General features: G+C 44.1%; 1 protein-coding gene across 2 annotated transcripts in view; it reads left to right on the plus strand.

The window, feature by feature from the left end:
* The window catches only part of ECPAS (Ecm29 proteasome adaptor and scaffold), a 336957-nt gene extending 312523 nt beyond the window's left edge, over nucleotides 1-24434 (plus strand). For both annotated transcript variants that reach the window (XM_033926317.1, XM_033926309.1), the window contains exons 45-49: nucleotides 10017-10158; nucleotides 11910-12015; nucleotides 13551-13639; nucleotides 16048-16119; nucleotides 24060-24434. In XM_033926317.1, the coding sequence (XP_033782208.1) occupies nucleotides 10017-10158; nucleotides 11910-12015; nucleotides 13551-13639; nucleotides 16048-16119; nucleotides 24060-24199 (549 nt within the window). In that variant the 3' untranslated portion in view covers nucleotides 24200-24434. The remainder of the gene's footprint in view (nucleotides 1-10016; nucleotides 10159-11909; nucleotides 12016-13550; nucleotides 13640-16047; nucleotides 16120-24059) is intronic.
* Nucleotides 24435-26715: the final 2281 nt, after the last annotated feature.

Here is a 26715-nt window from a genome sequence, read left to right on the forward strand (position 1 = left end):
ACACATCCCTCCCGAGTTTCTGCGGCGGTCCCGCCCGGCAGGGAGGGTCGGACCCTGGACAAGTTTGGTCGTCGCCTCTATTCGAATTCCTTTATGGCAACTAGGGTTTTAAATTATGCCTTTACCTTCTCATCCTATCTACGTGGCATGGTGAAGGATCTGCCTCAGTATCGCAAAGCCTTGCCGGACTCCCGCAAGGAAGGGTTTGACAGGTTTATGTCCAACCTGTCTCAATTGCGCCTGTACCTTTTTCATGCTGTGTACGATGCGTTTGAGCTGGTATCGAGGGTGTCGGCATTTGCGGTAGCTATGCGCCGATTAGCGTGGCTACGCACCCTCGATATGGACCCGAACCTACAGGAACGCCTTGCGGACTTACCTTGCGTGGGGTCCGAATTATTTGATGAATCCCTAGAGGCGGCCACCAAACGGTTGTTGGAGCAGGAGTGCTCGTTGGCCTCCTTGGTCCGTCCGAAACCTCGGGCCATGCCGCAGAAACCCTTCCGGGCTCCCCCGAGGCGGTACCCTCAGAAGTCAACCCCGGCCTTTTCTAGGCCACCGCCTCGGCGCCCACCTCAACAGGGAAGAGGGGGACAAGCGAAACCTCCGGCGCAGGGTCCATCCAAGCCCGCGCCGTCCTTTTGACGGGCTAGGCGGATGGGGCCGGCCCCTCTCCGCGATCGCGCCGGACCCCCTTCCCATAGGGGGTCGACTCCGGTCCTTTTACGCGGCTTGGACCGAGATAACATCCGACGCTTGGGTGCTCCGGACCGTCTCCGAGGGCTATTCTCTCAACTTTTGGTCTGCGCCGCCAGAACAGTCACCGGGGGCTTGCCCACACAATCGGACCCAGCTCCCCATCCTCATGGCCGAGGCCAGGGCCTTGTTGAAGCTTCGGGCGGTGGAACCTGTTCCCCCCGATCAGCGGGGGCGGGTGTTTTACTCCCGTTACTTTTTGGTCCCAAAAAAGACCGGGGACTTGCGCCCCATTCTAGACCTCAGGAAGCTCAACAAATTCCTGGTCCGGGAGAAGTTCCGGATGTTGTCACTTCCGGTATTGTATCCTCTCTTGGAGGAAGGGGACTGGATGTGCTCCCTGGACCTGAAGGAAGCGTACACCCATGTTCCGGTGCATCCCACCTTCCGCAAATTCTTACGGTTCCAGGTGGGCGAGCTACACCTGCAGTACAGGGTCCTCCCCTTCGGCCTGGCTTCGTCCCCTCGAGTCTTCACGAAGTGTATGGTGGTAGTCGCTGCAGCCCTGAGGTCTCGGGGGCTTCAGGTCTTCCCATACCTGGACGATTGGCTGATCAAGGCCCCAACCATGGAGGGGGTTATCTCAGCGACCCGACAGTCTATCATCTTCCTTCAGCGACTAGGGTTCAAAGTGAACTTTCCCAAGTCACAGTTGTGCCCGACCCAATCACTTCAGTTTATAGGCGCAGTGCTGGACACTGTTCGCCTCCGTTCATTCCTCCCTCCTCCTCGTTTGGAGGCTTTGGTTTGGTTGAGCCGTCTGATTTCTCAGCTTCCTGTTGTGTCGGCTCAGCGCATGATGATGCTTCTGGGCCACATGGCATCTACGGTCCACGTCACTCCATTCGCCAGACTGCACCTGAGAATTCCTCAGTGGACTCTGGCCTCTCAGTGGCGTCAGGAGCAGTGTTCCCGCTAAGCTGCGCTGGCGTGCGCTGGCGCACAAAATATTACATCGCAGCGCACAAGTTTCTCGTCACAGCGCACACACGCGTCGCAAAGGTAAGGGGAGGCTGGGGGAGGAATCGGACGTCGGGGTGGGGGTTTGGTTTCCGACCCTGGCGGTGGAGACATCTAACCTCGGCCTGCCCCGGAACTCTTACTGCAACAGTGACTTCCTGTTCCTGCCTAGACGGGCAGCTGCTGCAGTAAGAGTTCCGGGGCAGGCCGAGGTTAGACGTCTCCACTGATGGATACAGCGCCGCCGCTATAACATTTAAAATAATGGCGATCGGGGGGGGGGGGGAAGGTGCGGGGAAGTCCGGAGCTGCAGGGCCGGCGTTAGAGGGAGTAAGAGTTGATGGTGCTGCAGGGTCCCGCGGGGGGAGGGAGGAAGAAAAAAGAGGAACCGAAGCATGGCAATTTTGGGGGAGCAGGTGTGGGGAAGTCCCGCGATGACTCGTCTGCTGGCTCTGCTCTGGAAGAAGTAAGTTACGTCGGAGGGGGTGGACCCGGCAGACACAATCATTGCGGGACTTTGCCGCAACTCCCTGTGTCTGCCGGGCCCACCCCCTCCAACGTAACTTACTTCTTCCAGAGCAGAGCCAGCAGACGAGTCATCATGGGCCCTTCCAGCATGCAGCTGCTGAGTCCGCTCTAGAGCAAGTACGTCAGAGTGGGGTGGATTGGCAGCAGGCAGCTACAATCATCGCGGGACCTTGCTGCATGAAGGGAGAGAAAGGAGCAGGACTGCTGGAATGGAAGAGTGGTGGAGGGAAAGAAAGGGGGCAGGGTGGTATGGAAGGGTGGTGCTGATGGAATTGATGTACAGAGAAAGGAGAGAGACATAAGGGGGAAGGATATTGGAGGGAAAGAAAGGGGGAAGATGCTGATTGAAGAGGGGTGGATGGAGGGAGAAAGGGCAGACATTGGATGGTAGTGGGGAACCTATGCTGGATGGAAGTGCAGATGGGAGAGATAAGGGAGCAAATGCCAGAAGGAAATGGGAGGAGAGAAAGAGGGGAGCAGATGCTGGATGATAAGTGGACAGAGAGAGGAGAAGGTACTAGATGGAAGGGTTGGAGAAAGAGGGTATATGATGGAAGGAGGGGATAAATAAAAGGAGGACACATGATGGGGAGAAAAGGATTGAGTTAGGGAAACACTGGAGGGGTGAGGGAAAGAGGTGGCAAGCTTTAGGTAGACAGTAAAAAAGAACATTGATGAGAGAGTAGTAAGAACATAATCTAGACAGATGCAGAAAATAAATTGAAAAGGGAAATGAGGGAAAAAAGGGAAAGGGATTGCAGAGGAGAGGTGTGGGAGAGGGAAGGAGAGGAGAGAGATGCCAGACCAATGGGGGTGAAAGGAGAGATGGAAGGGGGAGGCATACAGTTTCTGGAAGGGGCATAGAAGGAGAGAAGATGCCATATAGGGGAAAAGAGACGGCAGACAGTGGATGGAAGGAAGAGAGTTACAAGAAGATGAGGAAAGCAGAAACCACAGAAGACAAAGGTAGAAAAAAATTTATATTTATTTATTGCTTTAGGAGACATGTGTCACTGTTTCTGTGAAGCATTGTATGCAGAGTCCAGCTTCTTGCTGGTTCAATTTAACCTTTGTCTATGGGAGGGGTTAGTTTGTGATTACATATTCCATACTAGGCGAAGGTGTGTTCTGTGTGTTCGAAAGACATAGTTTTCTGTTAGGATTGACGGTGTAGGATTGATCTGTGTTGGTCTGGCTTGTTTAGTTTTACAATGGGTGTATTGATGTACTGTTCACTGCAATATGTAAGATGCTGCCTTTTCCTAGGTGACGTGTGACGTGTGGCTTGTTACTAAAAATCATGTTTTTCGTACAGATGGGGGGGGGGGTGCCAAAAAATGATGGGCCCCGGGTGTTACATATGCTAGGTACACCACTGCATTATGTAAAGATACCAGAAAGCTGGAGAAGCAAAAACTTTAAGTAAATTGTTATTCTTCTAAGTTTTGAGTATTTAACCCTCCCACAATCTCATGGGCACTCATTTCAAGTTTCAAGTTTATTGAGATTTTGATTTAAACGCAATATCAAATATTTTCAATGTGTATAACAAAAATAAATTTTGGGAAATAAATAAAACCATTTGAACAATAAACATACAAACATATCCATAGATGATTAAAAATACATAAGGAGTACAAGGATAAACTACATTTGTTTACAAATGCGTCCTCCGTGCCTGCTCATAAATTTGTGGAATATGTAACTTGTCGCTCATGCATATTTTTTTTTGCACACACCTCATCAATCCTTAGAGGGAACATTGGTCAGGAGTGCAATCCTATCTCTTGTCGCATAGCGGTGAGTCCTTCTTTGAGACGTTCGCTCTATTGGTGGACCGACTCTATGAATCTTTCCGGGGGGTTGCTCTTTCTCGTCCCTCCACATCGCAAAGTTCTGACCACGGACTCCTCGGAGTACGCATGGGGGGCCCACCTCGACGGTCTGCGGACCCAGGGCCTGTGGTCTCCGGAGGACCGACGCTGTCACATCAATGTGTTGGAGCTTCGTGCCATCTTTCTGGCGGCTCGAGCGTTCTGCCACCTACTCCGCGATCAGGTAGTCCTCGTGCGAACGGACAACCAGGTGGCCATGTATTATGTGAACAAGCAAGGTGGGACGGGCTCTTGGTCCCTCTGCCGGGAAGCTCTGCGCCTTTGGGAATGGGCGATCTCCCAGAACATCTTCCTACAGGCGGTCTATATCCAGGGAGAACAGAACTACTTGGCAGACAATCTCAGTCGGCTTCTCCAGCCGCACGAGTGGTCACTCAGCTCCAGAGTCCTGCGCGAGGTCTTCGACCGCTGGGGGACTCCACAGGTGGATCTGTTTGCCTCCCCGGAGACTCGCAAACTACCCCTGTATTGTTCTCGGATGTACTCCCCGGACCGTCTAGAAGCGAACGCCTTTCTTCTCGACTGGGGAGGGAGGTTCCTTTATGCGTTTCCTCCTTTTCCCCTGATCTTGAGGACGTTGGTTCGTTTCAAATCATCCAGAGCCACTATGATTCTCATTGCGCCTCGGTGGCCTCGTCAACACTGGTTCTCCCTCTTCTTCAACTCAGTGTCAGGGAGCCTCTGCTTCTGCCTGTGTTTCCCTCTCTGCTATCTCAGAGTCGGGGTTCGCTGTTGCATCCCAATCTTCAGTCGTTACACCTGACCGCTTGGTTCCTTTCCCCTTGACTTCGGTCCCGGTTTCTCAGTCGGTGAGGGAAGTTTTGGAAGCCTCGCGCAAGGTCTCGACCAGGCTTTGTTATTCCCAGAAATGGACCAGGTTTTCCTCCTGGTGTTCCTCGCGTCATCTGGATCCGGATTCGGTCCCGGTGTCTTCGGTACTGGACTATTTGTTACATCTGTCTAATTCCGGCCTGAAGACGACATCTGTTCGGGTACATCTCAGTGCCATTTCTGCTTTCCATCGGCACTTGGACGGACGTTCTCTTTCGCTTCATCCTCTGGTGACGCGTTTCATGAAGGGTCTAATCAATGTTTGTCCCCCTCTGAAGCCTCCTCCCGTCGTTTGGGATTTGAATGTTGTCTTAGCTCAACTGATGAAACCTCCCTTTGAGCCTATCGACAAGTCTCTCCTGAAATTTCTTACTTGGAAGGTGGTGTTTCTGATTGCCCTCACATCTGCTCGACGGATTAGTGAGCTGCAAGCTTTGGTTGCGGACCCGCCTTTTACTGTGTTTCATCATGTTCTCCGCACCCATCCTAAATTTTTACCTAAGGTTGTGTCTGATTTCCACCTCAATCAGTCCATTGTCCTTCCTGTGTTCTTTCCTAAGCCCCACTCCCATCCTGGCGAGACGGCGCTCCACACGCTTGACTGTAAGAGGGCGTTGGATTTTTATCTCCAACGTACCAAGTCTCATCGGAAGGTTCCTCAATTGTTTTTGTCCTTTGATCCTAATTGTTTAGGACATCCTGTTTCCAAGCGCACCTTGTCCAACTGGTTGGCTGCTTGTATTTCTTTTTGCTACGCTCAGGCTGGTCTTACGCTCCCGGGTCGAGTCACGGGGCATAAGGTCCGGGCGATGGCAGCTTCGGTTGCTTTCCTCCGATCTACTCCGATGGAGGACATATGTAAAGCTGCCACTTGGTCTTCGGTTCATACGTTCACCTCCCACTACTGTCTGGACACTTTGTCCAGAAGCGACGGCCGGTTTGGCCAGTCGGTGTTACGTAATCTGTTTTCCTAAATTGCCATCCTCCCACCTGCCCTTTTTTGGTTAGCTTGGAGGTCACCCACATGTGAGAATATGCTGCCTGCTTGTCCTGGGATAAAGCACAGTTACTTACCGTAACAGGTGTTATCCAGGGACAGCAGGCAGATATTCTCACAACCCGCCCGCCTCCCCGGGGATGGCTTCTTTGCTAGTTATGGAACTGAGGACCACGAGGTGGGATGCGCCCTCTAGTGGGCAAGAAGGCATGCACATGCGTGGTGCAGTGTAGCAAACTTGAAACTTCAGTCAAGTTTGCTTGAAAAGCTGTCCGCGCTGGGGCTCCGTAGATGACATCACCCACATGTGAGAATATCTGCCTGCTGTCCCTGGATAACACCTGTTACGGTAAGTAACTGTGCTATTTGGCCCCATATTGATTTCCAAAAAGCCAAAATAAATGGACAATAGAATAATAAATGATCCCTTAATAGTCCAAGATGGGGGGAGGTGGGATAGAGTTTGGTCTTTCTATAATTGTAAGGAATGTTAGGAAATATTTTATTATATGGTATATCTGTTATATTTTTGATACGGAAGGGAGGGGAGGAAGGGTGATAAACTTTTTAAAATGGACTATTGCAGAATATTAAGTGTTGTATCTAAGTTAAAATGTTTTTATTTGCTGAGACACTTATTGTAAGTTTTAAAAATGAAAAAGATTTTTTAAAAAAAGAGGCCACTATAATCTCAATGATATTACTGCTAGAGTTCAGGCATCCATATATGGAAGCCTGACCTCGAGTAATAGTACCACAAGACTAGAGCTCATGGCAGCTAGAGCTCATGGCAGCTATTTTCTAGATGGAATTGCTAGGGGCATGAGCTCCTGCTTGGCCTACCCCACTGGACCACCAGGGATGAAAAGATGATATGGTAGGCTCTGGGGGTGGTAGATCAGGAGGGAGACTGATGAAGAGCTTCATAGATCCACTTACGCAGGTCCTGGCTGTACTCAGCCTAGACCTGCATCAGTATCTTATATGAGGCCTTGTTGAATATTGGCCAGCCCCCATCAAGTTCAGGCAGTCAGCAGCAGTTGAGTTAGACCCAGATATTCATTGTCTGTGCCCAGACATAGCCCTGCATTGAATATTTGGGTCTAACATAGCTGTCAGCATTTTAAAAAATCACTGACTGAGTTGGCTGACTGTTAATCAGCATAACATCTTTTTCAGATGTGCTGCATGGAAATAACACAGAAATTAGTTTAAAAAATATGATGAACAGATTTCCACCACTTTTGCCCTGTTACCATTTTTCCTTTCTCCGTCCAGTAAGGGCAGGTAGATCAGGGACTGAAGCAGCAAGTGCTGGTGAGCACCACAGTGACCTTCTCCACTCCACTCTACACTGTAAAAAGCAGGATCTATAAACATACTTAAGTTCATAACACCACATTCAGGGTTTGGGGAGAAGAGTGGAGGAAGCAATGGTGCTCTGTTTGAGGGGGAGGAGGAAAGGATTTTCACAAAATGTATGAATGCTGTTTAGTGTTTCATGCAAATCTGCTTCTAATGCATGCACACAGATGGGCATACATTGTGTTGTTGGTAGGTACTTTTTTGATTTAAGCAAATGCACACAAAAAAAAAAAGAGTGAGAGCCAGGTGAATGGTCTAGCTGTAGCACTGGATGCTGCTATTTGGGAGATTCTAGTTGGATTTCAAGTTGCAGGGATAAGAAGTACTGTGAAGAAGTACAGGCAGTCCCCGGGTTAAGAACAGGTTCTGTTTTTTAAATCGTTCTTAAGTTGAATTTGTATGTAACTCGGAACTTAGTATTCTTCCCACCTTCTCCACCTCCTTGAGGCCCCTCTTGCATCCCTTTCTATCCATCCCACTGTTCCCTCTCCACCACCACATCCAATATTACTCCCTCTCATCTCTCTCTTCCCCATTAATCTCTACCTCACTCCTCTCCCACCATCATGTCCAATAATTCTCTCTCCCTCCCTATGCCTAATTCTCTTCTTTCTCCATCTCCCCATGTGCACCATCTCTCTTTCCCTCTCTGACACCCAATTCTCCCTTCCTATTTCCTCCCTCACCTCAGCATCTCTTTCCCTCATGCCCTCCATTCTTCCATCCTATGGCTCTCATGCTCCCCTCCCTCCTTCCCTTCATTCTGTGTCCCAAGTACATTCCCCCTCCCTCCTTCATTCCATCTTTTGTCCGAAGTTTGTGTTCCCTCCTTCCCGAGTCCCAACGCGCCCCTCTCTCCCTCCTTCCTTTCTCTGCCTCAAGTATGTGCCTCCCTTCGGCAGGTGTTTACCTTCTGGCTAGCTCCCTCCTCCTTCCTGCTGCAGTCGTTTCTCTGCGCAAAGCTGCAGGTGGCAGCTCCTACATGCATCCACGGCGGAGCTGGAAGCCTTCCCTCTGGCATTGGAGGAGCGATGTCAGAGGGAAGGCTTCCAGCTTAGCCATGGGACATGCATAGGAGTCGCCGCACACAGCTTTGTGCAAAGAAATGACTGCAGCAGGAAGGAGGAATGAGCTGACCAGAAGGTAAACACCTGTGGGCAGCAGCTCCTACACACGTCCCACGGCTGAGCCGGAAGCCTTCCCTTTGATGTCGGAGGAGCTTCCTCCAATGACAGAGGTAAGGCTTCCGGCTCAACTGTGGGACGTGCGTAGGAGCCGCAGCCCGCGGCTGTGTGCAAAGAAATGACTGCGGCAGGAAGGAGGAGGGAGCTGGCCAGAAGGTAAACACCTGCCGGAGGGAGGCATGTACTTGAGGCACAAAAAGGAGGGAGGGAGAGGGGCGCATAGGGACTTGGGAGGGAGAGGGGCGCGATGGGACACCAAAGATAGAACAGGACCCCCGTTAGTAAACATCCAACATAAGTTGGATGTCTATAAAACAGGGACTGCCTGTACTTATAACTTCAGGAAAGAAACAGGATGCTTGTCATTGATAATTAATTACTTAAAAGTAACCCACTCAAGTTCTCTTTTGATATCAGATATTTTTTTTTATCATATATCTTTCAATTTCTCCAGGGACCCATGAAGAAATTGAAAGATATATGATAAACCATATATGTGATATCAAAATAATTTCTTTGAGAAGTGAACTTGAGTGGGTTAAGCAGTTCATCCCCAACCTATCTGTCTCACCAATTCGAATTCCCAGGCACAACTAATACACGCAGCACCTACTTGTTCGCTTTTCCATCCCTTGGGGGCTGCACCTACAAGAGATACCTCGACAGAACACTATCATTCCAAGCAGGCAAATGGAACAAATGGTTAACTAACTTCATCTCAAATGCACCTTCGTACCAAACGTCTAAAAAGTCAATAAAAACCTACCTCTTTGACAAATTTCTCTGATCCCCACCTCAGCCTGATGTCCTTTCAATACACTTCCAGATAAACCTGACTCAACTTAACATGCTAATGTAAATTCATAAGTTCACTGTAATGCCTCTTCCCTTGTAAACCGCTTAGAACTGTTTATGGTATGGCGGTATATAAAAATAAAGTTGTTATTATTATTATTACAGTTACAGTTTAAATACTGCTCTAAATATTGTATGTCACCTTCTTTATTGTCATTAAATAATGACATCTGCCAGAAGACAAAAAGATACTTGTTTACACGGTTTGGAAGGGATCTGTGGGCCCTATTCCTCATCCAGATGAAGGTCAGTGCTAGGTGGAATGAGGTTTACTGAATATATTTTTGAGGAAAAAAGATCCCAACAGCTCATGAACCCATATTCCATCCCATCATAAATGATAGAACATAGTTGAAGCACGATTTAATAGGAATCAAAGTAAGATAGGCAGCCAAAATACCAAAAATTGAAGACCTAAATCTAACATATTTGCAGGCAATTTTCATTTGGAAGACACTTTTAACAGTTTTGTAACTGAAAAAAAATCTCCTTTTCTTGAAAAACACATTTGGCCTTGTGTATGTAGTGTTGTTTTAAGGCTAGATCAAATAACCTTCATTTGACAGTATGAATCCTACCTAGAGGAGGTAGATGGGAGAATCTAGCTGAACATTGAATCTCTGTACTCTTTTTCTCTCACCACAGAGTTCACCTGACAGTGCTGGGGCTCGGTCTGCAAAGGAAGAAGAGGATGAAAACGAAAATGGAAAGGAACTACAGATGGAATCCCTACTCTGTGCATTTGAGTCTTTAGGCAAGACTTGGCCAAGGAATCCTGAGACGCAACGTAAGTTCAATTTGGGTGAAAATAGTTGTGTTTCAGTGTATTTTTTATCAATTGAATTATGCATTTGCACAATTTGCAGAAGGCAAAGTGGGAAGGAAGAAGAATGAAAGCTGTCTACTGTAGATAAAGTTTTCAGATTTACTGTAAATTAAATCTTATACCTTAGAAGGGAACAGGATGGTTATTAACACTTGATTAGATTGTGCCTTTCCTGTGTAGCAGTTGGCTAGTGAACCAATAACATTGTGGATATAATTTTAAAAGTAATTTTTGTACATATGTGACCTCTTTATAAAATACTGACCAGTGTAGAAGTACAGACTGTGACATGACTCCTACGTTACCAGTAAGTGTCTAAAGGAGTGTCTGGATGGAGCATGTGCAGAGTTCACAAGTGTATACATAAATTATGAAGTAGTCTAATCTTTATGCAAGTAGGTGTAAACATTTACACTAACTTGTGAGCAAGAGCAACTGTCCATACATGCAAATTAGGCACGATTTCTTCCTCTTACACTAAAGACAGATAATTTACAACTTTTTTAGAATCCTGAAAAAATCCAGACAGTTGACAATCACATCTGACAGGGCTAGAGCCGATTAGCACTGGCATTAAAAGTAGAATGTTCAGAGGGTTGCAGCACAGGAAGCAGTGACCACATCAAAGATTAGTGCAAATTGTGTTTAAATGTAGTCAAATGGATGTAAATGAGGTCATTTGCTATTCCCTCCCTCAAAGAACAGCATGCAAATAAACTCTGCCCTTACTGTTGGAAACCTAACGACAGCTCAGGGCTGGCACTAGGATGTTTCCAAGAAAGGATTTCATCTTAAGATCTGCTGGTTTTGAAGTTGTTTAGAAGCAGAAGGAAGCCCATGTCAGCCTCTAAAGTGCTGGGAGTGAAAGGCAAATGTGTGTAGGTCTGAGCAAACCTGAAAGTGAAAGCACACATTGGTGCCTCTTTCTGCTCTTAAATATAAGCCTTTCATGTGAAAAAAATATTTGAAAAGCTTATATTTCAAGGTGCACAATAATGGCGCCAGTAGGTGTAATCTAAGGAAATATTTTTTTATAGAAAGGGTGGTAGATATATGGAATAGTCTCCTGGAAGAGGTGATGGTAGAGACAGACTGTGTCTGAGTTCAAGAAGGTGTGGGACAAGCACATGGAATCTCTTAGGGAGAGGACGAGATAGTGGATGCTGTGGATGGGCCATTTGGCCTTTATCTGCCATCATGTTTCTATATGCTTCACTTCCTGGTTTGCCTAGGCATCACACAAGAGCTGTGCTTACTGAAGAACTCTTCTGTACATGCGCCGGGCATGTTCTTCCCCCTTAACTTTAACGTTGAGTATTGGGAGCTAAGTTGTGGCACTGTTCCCCTGGTATGGGTCAAGTACAGTTTGCTATAGCATGGAGTTCAAAGCATCAGCCCATAAGAAGGATGCATAGGTGCCTATGTGTCTTTATAAAATAGCACCTAAGTAGGTGGCTACTTAACCTTTTAACACTTAGATTTTCAGCTGTCTAGGGACAGAGAAAGTACCTGCATTTAATATATATGAAGCTGCTTTGTTTGTACCGAAGAAAGGTGTTATATCAAATTGATGACCCTTTAAACCAGATAAGTCCTGCTGAATATGGGCATCTTAGCAGTTACAAAGATAGATACTTTTCTTGCTTAGAAATTTTAAAAATATTCTTTGCCCACTGTACATTGGTAAAGCTAAAGATTTGTGCTGTTTTTAGGATGTTACCAACTAGAAGTATGTAAAATAATGTCTGAAAGACTAAACCTCAGTACGTGGAAGGTCCAACTTGGAGTGCTGCAATCCATGAATGCCTACTTTCAAGGGTAACTTTCTGACTTTTTATTTCTATGCTATTAAAGAATATGGAGCTGATGGTGATAGATTGTAAGATATATCTGAAAATACAGGCAAGCAGATTGGTAGTTGTAATGCTGAATATTATTCACAGAGATCAAAATTAATTTATGGTCATATCAGTTCTCCCCAGAAATTTTTTCCAGCCGGGTGGCATGAAAAAGTAGCCAGGTGGGGCGGGATGGGGAAATTTGGTGGTGGGGAAAATTAAGGGCAGAATTGCCGCGCTACATGGCTAGAACTAACGCCAGCTCAAGGCCCTAGGGAGAACAGTTTAGCCTTTAAATTAACCGGGACAGTTTTCATAACATTTGGAGGACAGGTGTCCAGTCTACAGTAAGATTTAGCATACTTATTGTATAATTTACTGAATGTTTGCCAGTCAATAGCTGTGAAATTGTTCCAATCAGAGTCCTGCAAAATGGGGTAACACCAATGAGGCTTAATAGGAACAGTTAAGAAGATCTTAATTTTTGTAATTTGGAATTGAAAAAATTAGCCAAACTGTTCGCAGATAGAGTAAATTCTACAACAGTATCAATAAATATCTCTATGTCATATAAATCGTTTACTAATTTTAAAAGACTGCTACTATTGATTGACACATTACCTATTTTTTGAGCATAGAAATTTTTTCATTTCTCCTTTGTTAAATTTTTATAATTTTTCAATTTTAGTCTCCAGGCATCTCTGTGCTCTTGGGTACCTAATTAACTGGTAGTCTACTGGTAGTTTGTTCAGGAGTCCTCTGCTCTCTCCATTGTGAAAGCTTGCATAACATTTCTCATAAGAACATAGGAATAACCATACTGGATCAGACCAGTGATCCTTCTAGCCCTTTATCCTTTTTCTACAATGGCCAATCCAGGTTACAAGTACCTGGCAGAAATTGATCCTAGGGCAAGCAGTATCTATCTCAATAGTAGTCTATGTACTTTTCCTCCAGGAACTTGTCCAAACCTTTGTTAAATCCAGCTATGCTAACCAATGTTACTATATCCTCTGGCATCAAGTTTTAGAGCTTAACTATTCATTGAGTGAAAAAAATATTTTCTCCTATTTGTTTTAAAAGTATTTCCATTTAATTTCAATGGGTGTCCCCCCCTAGTCTTCATAATTTTTGAAAGAGTAAAAAATATCGATTCATTTTTACCTGTTCTACACCACTCAGGATTTTGTACAACTCATTCAGCCTCCCTTCAACTTCATAGCATAGTCATTTGTCCTTGAATTTTGTTTTCTGTAGAAATTGTCTCCTTTTTACATTTGACTAAACTCCTCTATTTAAATGTTTGACATATCTCCCTTTCCCTTATTTCTGCTGCAAGTATGTTTTGTGTTGCAGGCAATGAAATATTTTTATAGCTCATTTCCAAACTGCTTGCTATCCTTCCAATCTTCTTACAAGTGTATTTTCTGGAAATAATTAAGGATGAAATTTTGTACCCTTAATACTGCTATGCACAGTATAACTTTTTTATCTTCTCACTCCTCTTCAATAAAGGTTAATGCTGTTGGAAAAGGAACACTCTGACACTAGCGCTTTGGCAGAAATTCTTCTAGAAGCATGTCCAGCGATTGCACATTCTCTGGGTAAATTGTTTTAGTTCTGGAAGTTAACTTATTCTAGTAACTTCCCTGTGCCTCGCACAGAGCTGAAGGGTCTGTTTAATTTGCTGTACTATAAGCCATCTTCATTTTCGGCTTCCATTGTTACAAAAAAGGGGAGTGAGTGTAGGGTATGTACAAAAATTTGAGACATTTAAAAATCTCCCCTTAGTTTTCATACTCATTGTGCAGGAACAAAGTTCAAAGCAAGCAGGAACTCGCAAGATCTAAGTATTTGTATGTTACTCTACAGCAGTGCCGAAGCTGACTGTCACTGTAGAGGTTTTCAGGATATTCACAATAAATATGCATGAGATAGATCTGCATAGAAAGTAGGTAGTGCATGCAGATTTACTTCATACATATTCATAGTGATATACTAAAAAACATGACTGGCTGGGTGTGTCCTGAGTACATCTGCTCTACAGTAAGAGCTTCAGTACATCTTATCTTTTACAATTTATACATTTGAATGAACAGAAAGATAATGAAGACTGAAAAAAATAATAAGACAGGTTAAACAAAGAAATGAGAGAGTATAGCTTGGGGTTTTGCAGAACACACACCATCAAGGCTCTACACAGAGTTATTTTACAGTATCGGACTGTATGCCCTGAGCAGGAACCACTTTGAAACTCTATCAACTGTCAATACAATGCAATACAGCTTCTTGTGTCACAGTTTTGAACAGGGAATCAATGCGGCTCATAGCAAGAAGATTTTACATTATTGACTCAGATTAGAGATAAATGAATTTAACATTGATAACTCAGGTTTAGAGGGAACAATAGATGGGATGGGAGAAGGCCTTGAACAGCGTTTAGTAGCTACAGGGGGAAAAGATATGTCTTTAGCCTTTTTCTGAAGTGACAGTGTGGCGAGCTGCTGCATATATACAGTCAGACTGTTCTAGATGCGTGGTCCTTGGAACTCAAAGGTGGAGTCAAACATCTTCCAGCATACTTGTTGAGAAGATGGGAATGATATCTTGACGAGCTGCATAGACCTTGAATTGAGGAAGGTGAGTGACAGTGAGACCTTAATGTTGGTCACCAGTCTGTTGGAGTTCTCTCGGTAGATAGTCTTGTTGCATCAGAGACAACCTTTCCTGCAGCCACACGCGATTTCAATGCTCTGGCTGCTCGTAGGAAGCGCATTTAGAGAAATTGCCTGCTGCGAAGGTAAGGGTCAGGGAGGGAGAAAGGGAGGAAAGGTGGGGTGGAGAAGAACAGACACTGAAGGGAACTGGGGGAAGGTCAGGTAGAGAGGAACAGACGCTGAAGGGAACTGGGAAAGGTGAGGTAGAGGAACAGCCGCTGAAGGGAACTGGAGAAGGTGGGGTAGAGAGGAACAGACGCTGAAGGGAACTGGGAAAGGTGGGGTAGAGGAACAGACGCTGAAGGGAACTGAAGAAGGTGGGGTAGAGAGGAACAGACGCTGAAGGGAACTGGGGAAGGTGGGTAGAGAGGAACAGACACTGAAGGGAACTGGGGAAGATATGGTAGAGGGGAACAGACACTTTAGGGAACTGGGGAAGGTGGAGTAGAGCGGAACAGACACTGAAGGGAACTGGGGAAGAGAGAGATTCCAGACTATGGGGGTAGTGGAGGGAAGAAGATGGGTGCCAGACCAATTGGTGGTGGGGGGTAGAGGGAGAGATGGAAGGGAGATGCACAGAGCATATGGAAGAGACAGAGAAGGCAGACAGTGGATGGAAGGAAATGAATGAGAAGATGAGGAAAGCAGAAACCAGACAACAAAGGTAGAAAAGAATTTATATTTATTTTATTTTTTGCTTTAGGATAAAGTAGTATATTGGTTATGTTGATAAAAATTTATAAACAAAGCCCTGCCAACTGAACATCTCTTTCTCTAATTCAGCAGCCAGAACTTTGATTTATAAAGAAGGAATATGCTAAATATTGCAGTACTGTGGTTGCGGGGACAGGGTCAGTGGTCGCTAGGACGGGGACAAATTTTTTCCCCTTGTCATTCTGTACCATGCACTAGCATCTCCCAAAAGGTATACTGATGACTGTAAGGTGCGAATGAGCGCCTCTTGCCAAACAATCTTGGTGTGTTCTGATTTTTAAAAATTGCTAAATTCCAAATCAATTTGGCAAGTAGAGTATCTGGCCTTGGTGCTGGAAACAGTCCCCCATTTCTATGCTTATTCTTACAGGATAATTTGTTTAACATTTCAGCTTCAGACATGGGTTTTCAAGAACTAGTTGTGTGTAAATTCCAAGGGCTGTCTATACTATAAATTTCTCCCATCTTTTTTGCAAGAGGAAAGATACTAGCATAATAGGTTTAAATCTATTTTTGTATATGTGGAAGTGATAGTTAAATGTATGTAAATATAATAGCTTTGTTTATTTTTCCTTTTAAAGAAAATAAAAGTTACTCCTCTGTAAGAACAGAAGCTTTGTCTGTGGTAGAACTACTGCTTAAAAGACTTGATGGTAAGACTCTTTTGTAACCTAAGATACCGTTTGCCCTAAATCAAAACCTGTTTTTAATAGTAAAAACATGTTAATTTTCAGTAGTAAGCTAATTGGTATTTCTCATATAAAGCACAGGTAACAACCTAACTTGCATATTTAATTAGGGCTACCAAAAATGTAACTATTCATTTGTAATTCAAGATGTTTGTATAGTGTATTTTTATTATGTGTATTATTTTTGTAATGCCGCCTAGGAATAGGCAGTTGATGATTTAAAAAAAAAAAATAAATAAATAAATAATACAATCCTTATAAACCAACATACAATCAATCAAAAAAATTTGGTTTAAAAAAAGGTAAGCTGTAACTTTATTTTTTTTTTTTTTAATTCTTTCTTAAAATTCTTACATCAAGTGAAATACATGTAATACATTCAATTATGAAAAAGCACTTGAAATTATTATTAAATGTTCTTACAATGTGAATTAAATAAACCCTTTATCAGAATTTTATATCATATTAATATTACAATAGTTTTCCCTCCCTACCCCTTCTATATGTTCTATACATGTGTTATTATATCTGATCAGTAGAATAATTTGTCAATGGTCCCCATATTTTATTAAATTTTTTAATATAACCTTGTTGTAATGCCAATACTTTTTCCATTTTATATATATGACAAATTGAATTCCACCAAAAAGTGTAATTCAATTTAGTGTAATCCTTCCAGTTCTGTAACTTTATTATGAAATGACAGCAAATTGTTGTCCAGCAGTATATCTATGAATATATTGCATGACTTGATGTCCTTCAGAATATGAAAATATATACAGGACTAGCCCTCACACTCTGTAACTCACTCCCAGTGGCACTACGCTAACTCAGGACTACGTCTACTTCAGGAAGCAAATACCTGGCTCTTCTCTCAAGTCTTTAATAAATGTGGCAACTGACCATCCATTCACTCTACATCTGGACTAGCTTGCCCACACCCTTTAACTAAGACCATTTCCTCATGTCTTATTCAACTGTACATACTAGTGCTGCCCGATTCACGATTCAAAACAAAAAAAACAGCTTCCCTATTCGGCCGACTCTCCCCCCTCGCCCCCTAAAGCAGGAGCGGCAGCACTGCTCTTGCTGGCCGGCCGTTGCAGCACCTGCTTTAGAGGGCGAGGGGGGAGGGTCAGTCGGGAAGTGCTGGTGTCCGGCTTCCCCCCTGGTGTCCGGTTTCCTCCCTGGCGTCCAGCTTACCCCCCTGGCCTCCCCACACCGTTTACCTTATAGGAGCAGCCTGCAGAGAAGATCACGGTGCTAGCGATCTTTACAAACTGCTTCAGAGCTGTTTCCTCTGCCACGATCCTGCCTCTGATGTCAGAGGAGGGGCGGGACTGCAGCAGAGGAAACAGCTCCAAAGCAGTTTGCAAAGATCGCTAGCACCACGATCTTCTCTGCAGGCTGCTCCAATAACATAAACAGTGTGGGGAGGCCAGGGGGGAAGCCAGACACCAGTGGGAGGCCAGGGGGAACAAGCAGGCCTTCCGGGGGATGGGGGAGTGAGCAGTCCTTCGGGGTGGGGGGGTGGAACAGGCCTTAAGGGGGTCAGGCAGGTCTTCGGGGGGATGCATGCCTTCAAGGGTGGTGGCACAGGCCTTCAGGGGTGGGATGCAGATCTTTAAGGGGGGAGATAGGCCTTCAAGGGGGAAACAGGCCTTCAGGGATGGTGGCACAGGCCTTCAGGGGGATAGGCAGGCCTTTAGGGGTGAGGTGCAGGCCTTCAGGGGGGGCAGACCTTCATGACTTTTGGGGGGGAAGAAATAATGGGTCTAAAAATAAAGGAGAGGGAGAGAGATGATGGACAATGGGATTTAGGGAGGGAAGGAACAGAAAGGGAGAGAAGTTGGACACAAGGGATGGTGTGGAGGGGGATAGAGATACTGGATAGGAGGGTAGTTGGGAAAAGAAAGGGAGAGATGGTGGACCCTGGGGTGGTGGGGAAGGAGGGAGAGATGCTGGATGAAAGGGTAGTTAAGAAAAGGTGGATCTGGGGAGGGAGATGAAAAAAGGAAAGATGCCAGACCTCCTGGGGAGGGAAGGGAAACAGAAGGGGAGGATAGAGATGGCAGATGGATGGTTAGCATGAAGAAAGAAGGAGACCCTGGCAAGGAAGTTATAAGAAGACAACCAGAGCCTGGGACCAACAAGATTTGAATAATGACCAGACAACAAAAGGTAGAAAAACTAATTATATTTTCTGTTTTGTGATTACAATATGTCAGATTTGAAACGTGTATCCTGCCAGAGCTTTTGTTAGACCGCAAACGTGAGCTAGGATTTAACAGAGAGAGGAAAAGTCTTTGTTTATTTTGTTTACACCACAGCGCCAGTGTGGTTAGGAGAAGGCAAAGGGGGTGAAGAGGCTATAAAATAAACCCACTAGGATGTTTGAAAAAAACACCCAATTGGGCAGGAAAATCGAATCAAAAAACCAATTCAATAGGCTGAATCGAATCGAAATTTTTTTTTTCCTGAATCAGGCAGCACTAGTACATACAATTTGCTTTCAATTTAGCCACCTGTCTATTTATCCCAGTGAGTTTTGTCTCAATTGCACTTGTACCCTCCGTTAAGATGTTTCTTTGTTTTGGACAAACAATATGAGCATCATATATGGTTTGAATTTTTTCATGTATGCCTTTCATTTATATGTGCTGACATCATGAATATCATCTATTATATGCTGAATATTATCTTTTCTGTGTTATCTATTATGTATCAGTTGTACTCTTGTCATTTATCATTTTTATTATTTAATTATTCTACTGTGGTATTTGTGTACAATATTTCTGAAACTATATCATCCTACTCCTGTTTCTAGGATTCAGTCTGCAGTCTCCAAGTTTACTTTATTCATTGTATCTCTGCTTAAGTTTGATCACCACTGTTATTTTTATGCCAAGCAGTACCACATTGGATAAATTTCTGCAGAATGGTGGTTAATCAAATAAATAAAATACAGTACCATTAGAAAAAAGGGAAATCTGGCCAAAAATATAAAAATAACCTGATGTCTGAAAGGCTGATGTGTTACTGCCCCCTTATTCCTCATAGGGTACAAGTTCACAGCCCCCAGGGTTTCCAGTGTTTTTTCCAATACAACTTGAAGGAGGCTGTACTGTAATTTACAACTCATAGAAACATGCATATCTGCTGCTCCAGACATTTTTTTATTTTGTTATGTTGGAGTTTCTTTTCCTCATTTTTAATGGTCATATTTTACAAATTTTGCTTCTGTACTGGATACCATCCTCTTTCCTCCTGCTTCTGGTCTACCTCTTCTGCCTTCTACCTCTCTTGCTGCCTGTAGCTCTGCCCCTTGCTGCCTGTTTAGGGTGTTTCCTGGCTGTCTGTAGCTCTGCTCACTAACTGCCAATTAGTCACTCAGGTGATCTCATAATCCCTGCTCCCTACTTAAGTAAAGGCCCCCTCAGGGCTGTGCAAGCCACATTGCATGATGAAAGCGCACACGCTCCTTGGAGTTGCCTCCCTATTCTTACTACCATACTTCCTTTGTATGTTTGTTTCCTTTCTCTATTCCTCTGCTAATCATTCCAGTTCACTTTGTCTTTCATAATCACTCTCCCCAATCTTGCTCCCTATCCTCTTACATTCCGCCTCACAAGTTGACAGTACCCTTCTCCCTTCCCTATCCCCACACCTACCATCATGTCATCTCTCTTTTTCTCCAGTCTCAAGCTCAAACATTTTCTCCCATCTCCTTTCTCTGTGAGCACTTCCCATCTTCATCATTGCCGACATACGATATATACTTGAATATAAACCAAGGAAACATGTTTTCTCCCCCAAAAGTTACTGTAGTAGTGAGTGGCCTAGTGGTTAAAACTGCTACCTCATCACCCTGAGGTGGTGAGTTCAATCCCAGCCTGTTCCTTGTGACTTTGGGCAAGTCACTTAATCCTTCCATTACCCAGGTCCCATCGTTAGATAGTGAGCCTGCAGGGACAGATAGGGAAAATACTTAAGAGTACCTGATTATTATTCAATGTATTGCAACCACTTTGGATGAATTTTTTCATGAAATGACAGTAAATTAACATAACCACTGTGGGAACTCGTGTTGGCCATTTTGCGTAGTGAGACTACATGGGGCAGGAGCATAGGAGGATCGTTCTTGCCCTGGCTCACCACTAGACCAGCAGGGCTTAAGGTAGACCTGGGAAGGGGCCTTTGATAGATCTGAGAGGGTGAAGGCTCGAATAAAAACCGAGAGACCCATTTTTGGGCCAATTTTTTTGGCCCAAAAATCTAGGTTTATATTTGAATATATACAGTACTTTCCCTTTGCTTCAACGCACTCTACTTCTCTTGGCCCTTTATACCATCTGCCTCCCTACATGTGTAACCACCACAACCTTATTCCTATTCCTCTCCTTCCATCCTTCTCACTCCCTTTCTCATATGCCCTGTGGAATGTTCAATCTGCCTCCAAAACTCTGCCCTATGTTCACGACCTCATTTTCTCTCAGTCCCTTCACCTACTTGATCTAAATGAGACATGGATTTGCCCTGAGGATTCTGCTTCAAGCAGCTGCCCTCTCCCATGGAAGCTACCAATTCTCTCGTACATCATGCCATACTGATCAAGATTTCAACCTCTTCTCCTATCCCAGTCGCATCACTTTTCTACATTTGAAGTCCACTCCGTCGTCCTATTTACTCCTCTATGTCTCTGGATAGAAGTTATTTATTGTCCCCCCAACAAGTCCCCTTATGCCTTTTGATTCCTGGCTTTCCATCTTCCTTGATTCATCTTCTCCCTCCCTCCTTCTTGGGGATTTTAACATTCACGCTGATGATCCCTCTGATACTTACACTTCCAGGTTTCTTGTTTTAACCTCCTCATTTGACCTCTAGTTATGCTCCATCACCCCTACTCACCAGCACAGCCAGTGCCTCAATCCTGTCATCTTCTCTAACTGCTCCCTCTCTGACTTCTCCATTTCACTGCTCCCCATCTCTGACCATCACCTGATAACCTTACTCCACTTCCTCTTCAGTCAAGCCCAGTCATCACCAACAGGTTTCAAAATCTTCAAGCCCTTGATCCTTCCATGCACTCCACCACTGTTTCACCTCTCCTTGCATCCACTTGTTATCCAAGTCTGTCGACGAGGCTGTCTCGTCATACAACTCTATTCTCTCCTCTGCTCTGGACACCCTTACTCCCCCATGTTTCCTGCTCTGTCAGACGCACCATACCTCAGTCATGGCTCACTCCCAGTATCTGCTACTTACGTTCCTGTACTCCCTCTGTCGAGTGCCTTTGTTTTAATCTCACACACATGCTAACTTCCTACATTTCAAACATATGCTAGCCTTCTTCAATTCTGCTCTTACACTGGCAAAACAAGACTACTCCATCCAGTTAACTAACTCTTTCTTCCAACCCCCACTGTCTCTTTGCCATGTTATACTCTCTCCTCAAAGCTCCCCCTCTCTCTCCAGACTATGGCTGAATACTTCCATGACAAGGTTCACAATATCGCCCTTGAATTTTCTGCAGTTACATCCTTTTCCCCTTTCTCCCATCCATTCTCCTGACCTTCCAGCTTCCACCATCACCGTCTTCCTTTGCCCAAACAACCCAGGAGGAACCCACACATCTTCCCCCCTCCAGACCCACCTCCCTTTGCTCGGTCCCATCCTTCAACTCCCATTGACTTTTCTTCCTTTTCTGAAATCATGAAAGAAGAAACCGCACAACTTCTGACCTCATCCAAGCCCACTACATGCCCCTCCAACCCCATTCCCACCCCTCTACTTGACTCCATCTCACATATTGTTATCCTTCCTATCTGTCACATCCTTAACTTATCCATTTCTACTGCAACTGTTTCCAAGGCCTTCAAACATGCAGTGGTTAAGCGGCTTCTCAAGAAACCCTCTCTGGACCCTATCTGTCCTTCCAACTATTGCCCAGTGTCCCTTCTTCTATCTACTTGAGCGTGCTGTCCTCCATTGATGCCTTTCCTTTCATCTCGACTGATTCTTGATCCATTTCAATCTGGCTTTTTCCTCCTATAGTCCACTGAGATTGCCCTTACCAAAGTCTGCAGTGATCTGCTCTTAGCCAAATCCAAGGGCCTTTACTCAATCCTCATCCTTGTTGACATGTCTGCTGCTTTTGATACTGTTAATCACTGCTTACTTCTTGAATACACTGTCTTCACTTGGATTTCATGAATCTGTTCTTTCGTGGTTTGCATCCTACCTCTCCTATTGTACCTTTAGGGTATGCACAGGTGGATCCTCCTTGGCTGCTATCTCGCTAGCGGTTGGTATACCCCAGGGTTCTGTCTTAGGATCTCTTCACGCTCTACATCTCTATCCGTGGTGCCCTGATTTCCTCCCATGGCTTCCAGTATTATCTATATGTTAATAAATCCCAGATCTACTTCTTCATACCCAAGATTTCACCAAAAATCCCAAGAAAAAGTCTCCGCTTGTTTGTCTGATATTGCTGCCTGGATGTCCAGCCACCACCTAAAACTAAGCATGTCCAAAACTGAGCTGCTTCTCTTTCCGCCTAAACCCTCCTCTCCTCCATCCATTCTGTAAATAATACTGTTATTATTCCTGTCTCCTCTGCTTGCAACCTTGGAGTCATCTATGACCTCTCATTTTCTACACATATACAACAGACTGCCAAAGCCTGTTGCTTCTATTTCTATATCACCAAAATTTGCCCCTTCCTGTCTGAGCACACTACCCAGACCCTTGGCCAAACCCTTCTAACATCATGCTTAGACTACTGCAGTGTACTTTTAACAGGTCTCCTGCTGAGCCACCTCTTCTCCCTGCAATCTGTGCAAAACTCTGCTGCACAACTCATCTGCCAACCTCGCTACACTTATGTTCACTGGCTCCTTATCCATCTTCGCATACAGTTTAAGCTCCTATTGCTAACATACAAGTGTGGAGCAGGGAAAGCAGTTATTTACAATGTCCAATGTGACACGGACAAGAGGACATAGACTGAAGCTGAGGGGGGACAGGTCCAGGACGAATATCAGGAAGTTCTGTTTCACACAGCAAGTGGTGGACACCTGGAATGCTCTTCCAGAGGAAGTAATTGCGGAATCCACCGTTCTAGGATTTAAGGGTAAACTAGATGCACATCTCCTTAAGAGTGGCATAGAGTGATACGGGTAAGGGTAAATTAGATGCACATTTCCCTTGAGAAGCATACAGTGATATGGGGACTAAAACTATGCCAGGGTACACCTGGCGGTGCCTCCGCGGTTGCGGATCACTGGACTTGATGGACCCAGGGTCTGATCCGGAGATGGTAATTCTTATGTTCTTATGTGTTCTTCAGCTCCTCAGTCTCTCTCCTCTCTTATCTCTCCTTATACGCCTCCCCAAGAACTCCATTCCTCAGATAAGTTACTTTTATATGAACCCTTCTCCTCCACTGCCAATTCCAGACTTTGTTCCTTTCACCTTGCTCTACCCCGTATGCTTGGAACAGACTACCTGAAGCTGAGCATCACGCCACTTCCCTTGTTTAAAAATAGACTGAAAGCCCACCTTTTCAAGATTGCCTTCAACACTTAAGCCTCTCCCTCTGTTCATCACCCGTAGCCAACAGTTTAACCATCCCCCACTAACTGCAACCCCAACCCTGGCAGTCTATCTGTCTTGATTGGTTAGATTGAGAGTTCATTAAAGCAGGGACTTTCTCCTTTGTGACTATGTCTCCTGTGAGCCTCAACACTTCCACCCTTGAGTCTGGTACTAAACAATCCTAGCCCAGCAGTTCATCTGAGCAGTAACTCATGAGAATAATCTCTGAACCTCCCCTGAATGCCCATGTTCACTTTTACCTAGGCTTATGCCTTGAGTCATTGAAATTTTCTTTGATTTTTATCTAGAGTCTGAACAGTGGGAAAGTTTGATGCCAGAAAGCAGAGAGAAGTTGGCTGGATCCTTAAGTACCATGGAATCTGACAGTAGGCCCGAGCTGTGCGAGAAAGCATCTTTACTTAAGAAGAAACTTGAAAACCTTTGCTAAATGAAAACAAGTGCCATGTCAACCAACAAATAAGTGCAATGCGAATGTTTAGAAGAGAGGACACATGGCTAATGAGGTTGTAGCATGCATCATTCCGTGGTCAAAAATAAAGATTTCCTTGGATTTCTTGTTAAAGCCGAATGCATGATTGAGGTTACCAATTTGGAACTTTGAATTTGGGAGAAAAATAATGTAAAGAAGAATATTTCAGTAAATTAGCACTGCTGTGACTGATCTAGAATGTTTTAAAAGAAATTTGATCTCAAACAGCTTTGTAACCATTTCTGTTTTTAAAGATACTTGGGGGGGGGGGGAATGATTGTATTCGATCTGTATTGAAAGTGTATATACATACACATCTGCAAGGGCAAAACTAAGCTCGCTCTTCTCGCGATGATCATCTTGTAGGCAATTAACAAGCATTACAAGTGTTTCCCACATGGTAAAACAAGGAACATTGATATGTGGTCCATTCTCCTAATTAAATGTATATTCTGGTTCAGTTTTCAAAATACTTGCCCCATTACTCAAGTTATATTTTATACAGTTTTTATGAAATGTAAGAGAAAAGATTTTTGTCAGCAATTTTATGCTAGATAGGTAAGAAAACTGCTTAATTTAATGAGGTTTAGTATTGTTGTCTGGATCAAACATATTGCTCCAAGGGAAGGGGCTTCACTAGTACATTACAAAGAAGCATGGTGGTCTTACAGGTGGTACTCTGGCTTTAAAGGCTTCTATTTGAAGGACTCATACCTGAAGAAAATTGGGCTTCTGTTCCTAATAGGGATGGCAAGGATGGGCCAACTTGATGCAGCAACTGTGGTATTTGCCAGGTCCTAATAGCAGGAACTGCAGGAGTGAAGCAAGAGCTGCAACAAGAGGGATAAACTGCTAAAAAGCCTCCCAGTGGGGAAGTAGTATGTATTCACAACACAAGCCAATGGATCAGATCAAATAAATATGGCAAGATATGCACAAAGTGCACAGCAAAGGTGAGAATAGTGTTCTCTAGTCAAAGCAGTCTGTCATTCTGGGTGCATATTGCCATGCTTGTCTTTTCTGATGGTGACAGAAAGAGTGGCGTTCACTGCTTACTTACAAGTTCTAATATGATGAATGAGGTGGAACCAGTGCTGCTAAGGTGATATGCTACCTCAAAGGCTACTGTCAGCCTGAGAAGCTGTTGGGAAGAATAGAACTCTAACTAAAGACAGTCTGGCATGCTGGCTCAAGATCAGAATGTACCCAAATTCATTTCACCAGGTCTAGAGCCTTTAAAGTTGGAGGAGTTTGAGCCCTACACATTCACTAGTGTGAAATCCAAAATTTCAAATCTGAAGAAACAAACTCTTTTTAAAAGGCAAGATTTGGTATATAAGTCTATTGTTGTTGTTTTACAATACTTCTACTGATAGGGAGAAAATCACTAGTATTCTGTGATGAAAAATAATATTGTTCTTTATTGAATCACAGCTCTATTATTGTATTTAAGTTCTTAACAGGTTTACATTTAAAAAGCAGACGCTTATCCACTATCAAAAGTAGATTCAGTTTCATAGAACGCTGCAACAAATCACGTGTTTAGGTGGAAAACACATTATCTTCTGCAATTTCCAACCATTTACAGCATAAATGGCAAAACATCAGTAAAAGTCTATAGCAGCGTTAATAGATTGTGCAATTGGTGCAAAGTAGTGCAAAAACATTTTTTTGAAAGTGCTGAGGTGCTATTAAAGTGCAATTTAAGGTGCCATGTGCATTTTACTTCAATGCCTGGCCCCCCGACCCAGGTTTCGTATTCTTCATCAGGAGGGGTCTAAGTAAAAAAGCACACTAGTATTAAAAACAAGACTGAAGATAAAACAAACTTTACTCAATATTATAACCGAATCTAACCTTTCTTAAATCAAATGTTTAACTTCTCTCTTAACAATGTAAAGTTACTCAACATACCTTCTCAGGCGAGCTAAATCGGGGACTGACACCGGAAGAGGAACTGGCTGAAGTTACTGAAACTCCCGGATATAAATACAAGTACTTATGCTAACACTCTCAACAGGTGAAAAGATTATTCTTAAAACAACGGAAATGACAAAATACCCGGGGACACCACACATACACTTATATATTTAACCACTCGATTTCTGAATTTAAGCCATTAGGGATTAATGTATTCCAATTGTAAATTAATCGTTGTTCTTTCTGTAATAAAAGTTTGCAAATATCTCCTTCATATTGATTAATATGTATGAGCACAGTGTATCTAAGATCTTGCAACGAGTGATTTTCCTTCAACCAATGATCCACCAGGGGTGCTGTGTCTCTGCCCCTACGGATATTACTAAGATGTTCAATAATGCGTGTTTTAATTTTTCTACTAGTTTGTCCGATATATAATAAACCGCACGGGCAGATCACGCAATAAACCACTGCCTGGGAGTCACAGTTAGTACCTGTGATAAGATTGAATTTCTTCCCTTGTGAATTTGGAATAAGTATAAATGGTTGGCACC

The sequence above is a fragment of the Geotrypetes seraphini genome, chromosome 1 (genome assembly GCF_902459505.1).
Source record: "Geotrypetes seraphini chromosome 1, aGeoSer1.1, whole genome shotgun sequence".
Taxonomy (NCBI): Eukaryota; Metazoa; Chordata; class Amphibia; order Gymnophiona; family Dermophiidae; genus Geotrypetes; species Geotrypetes seraphini.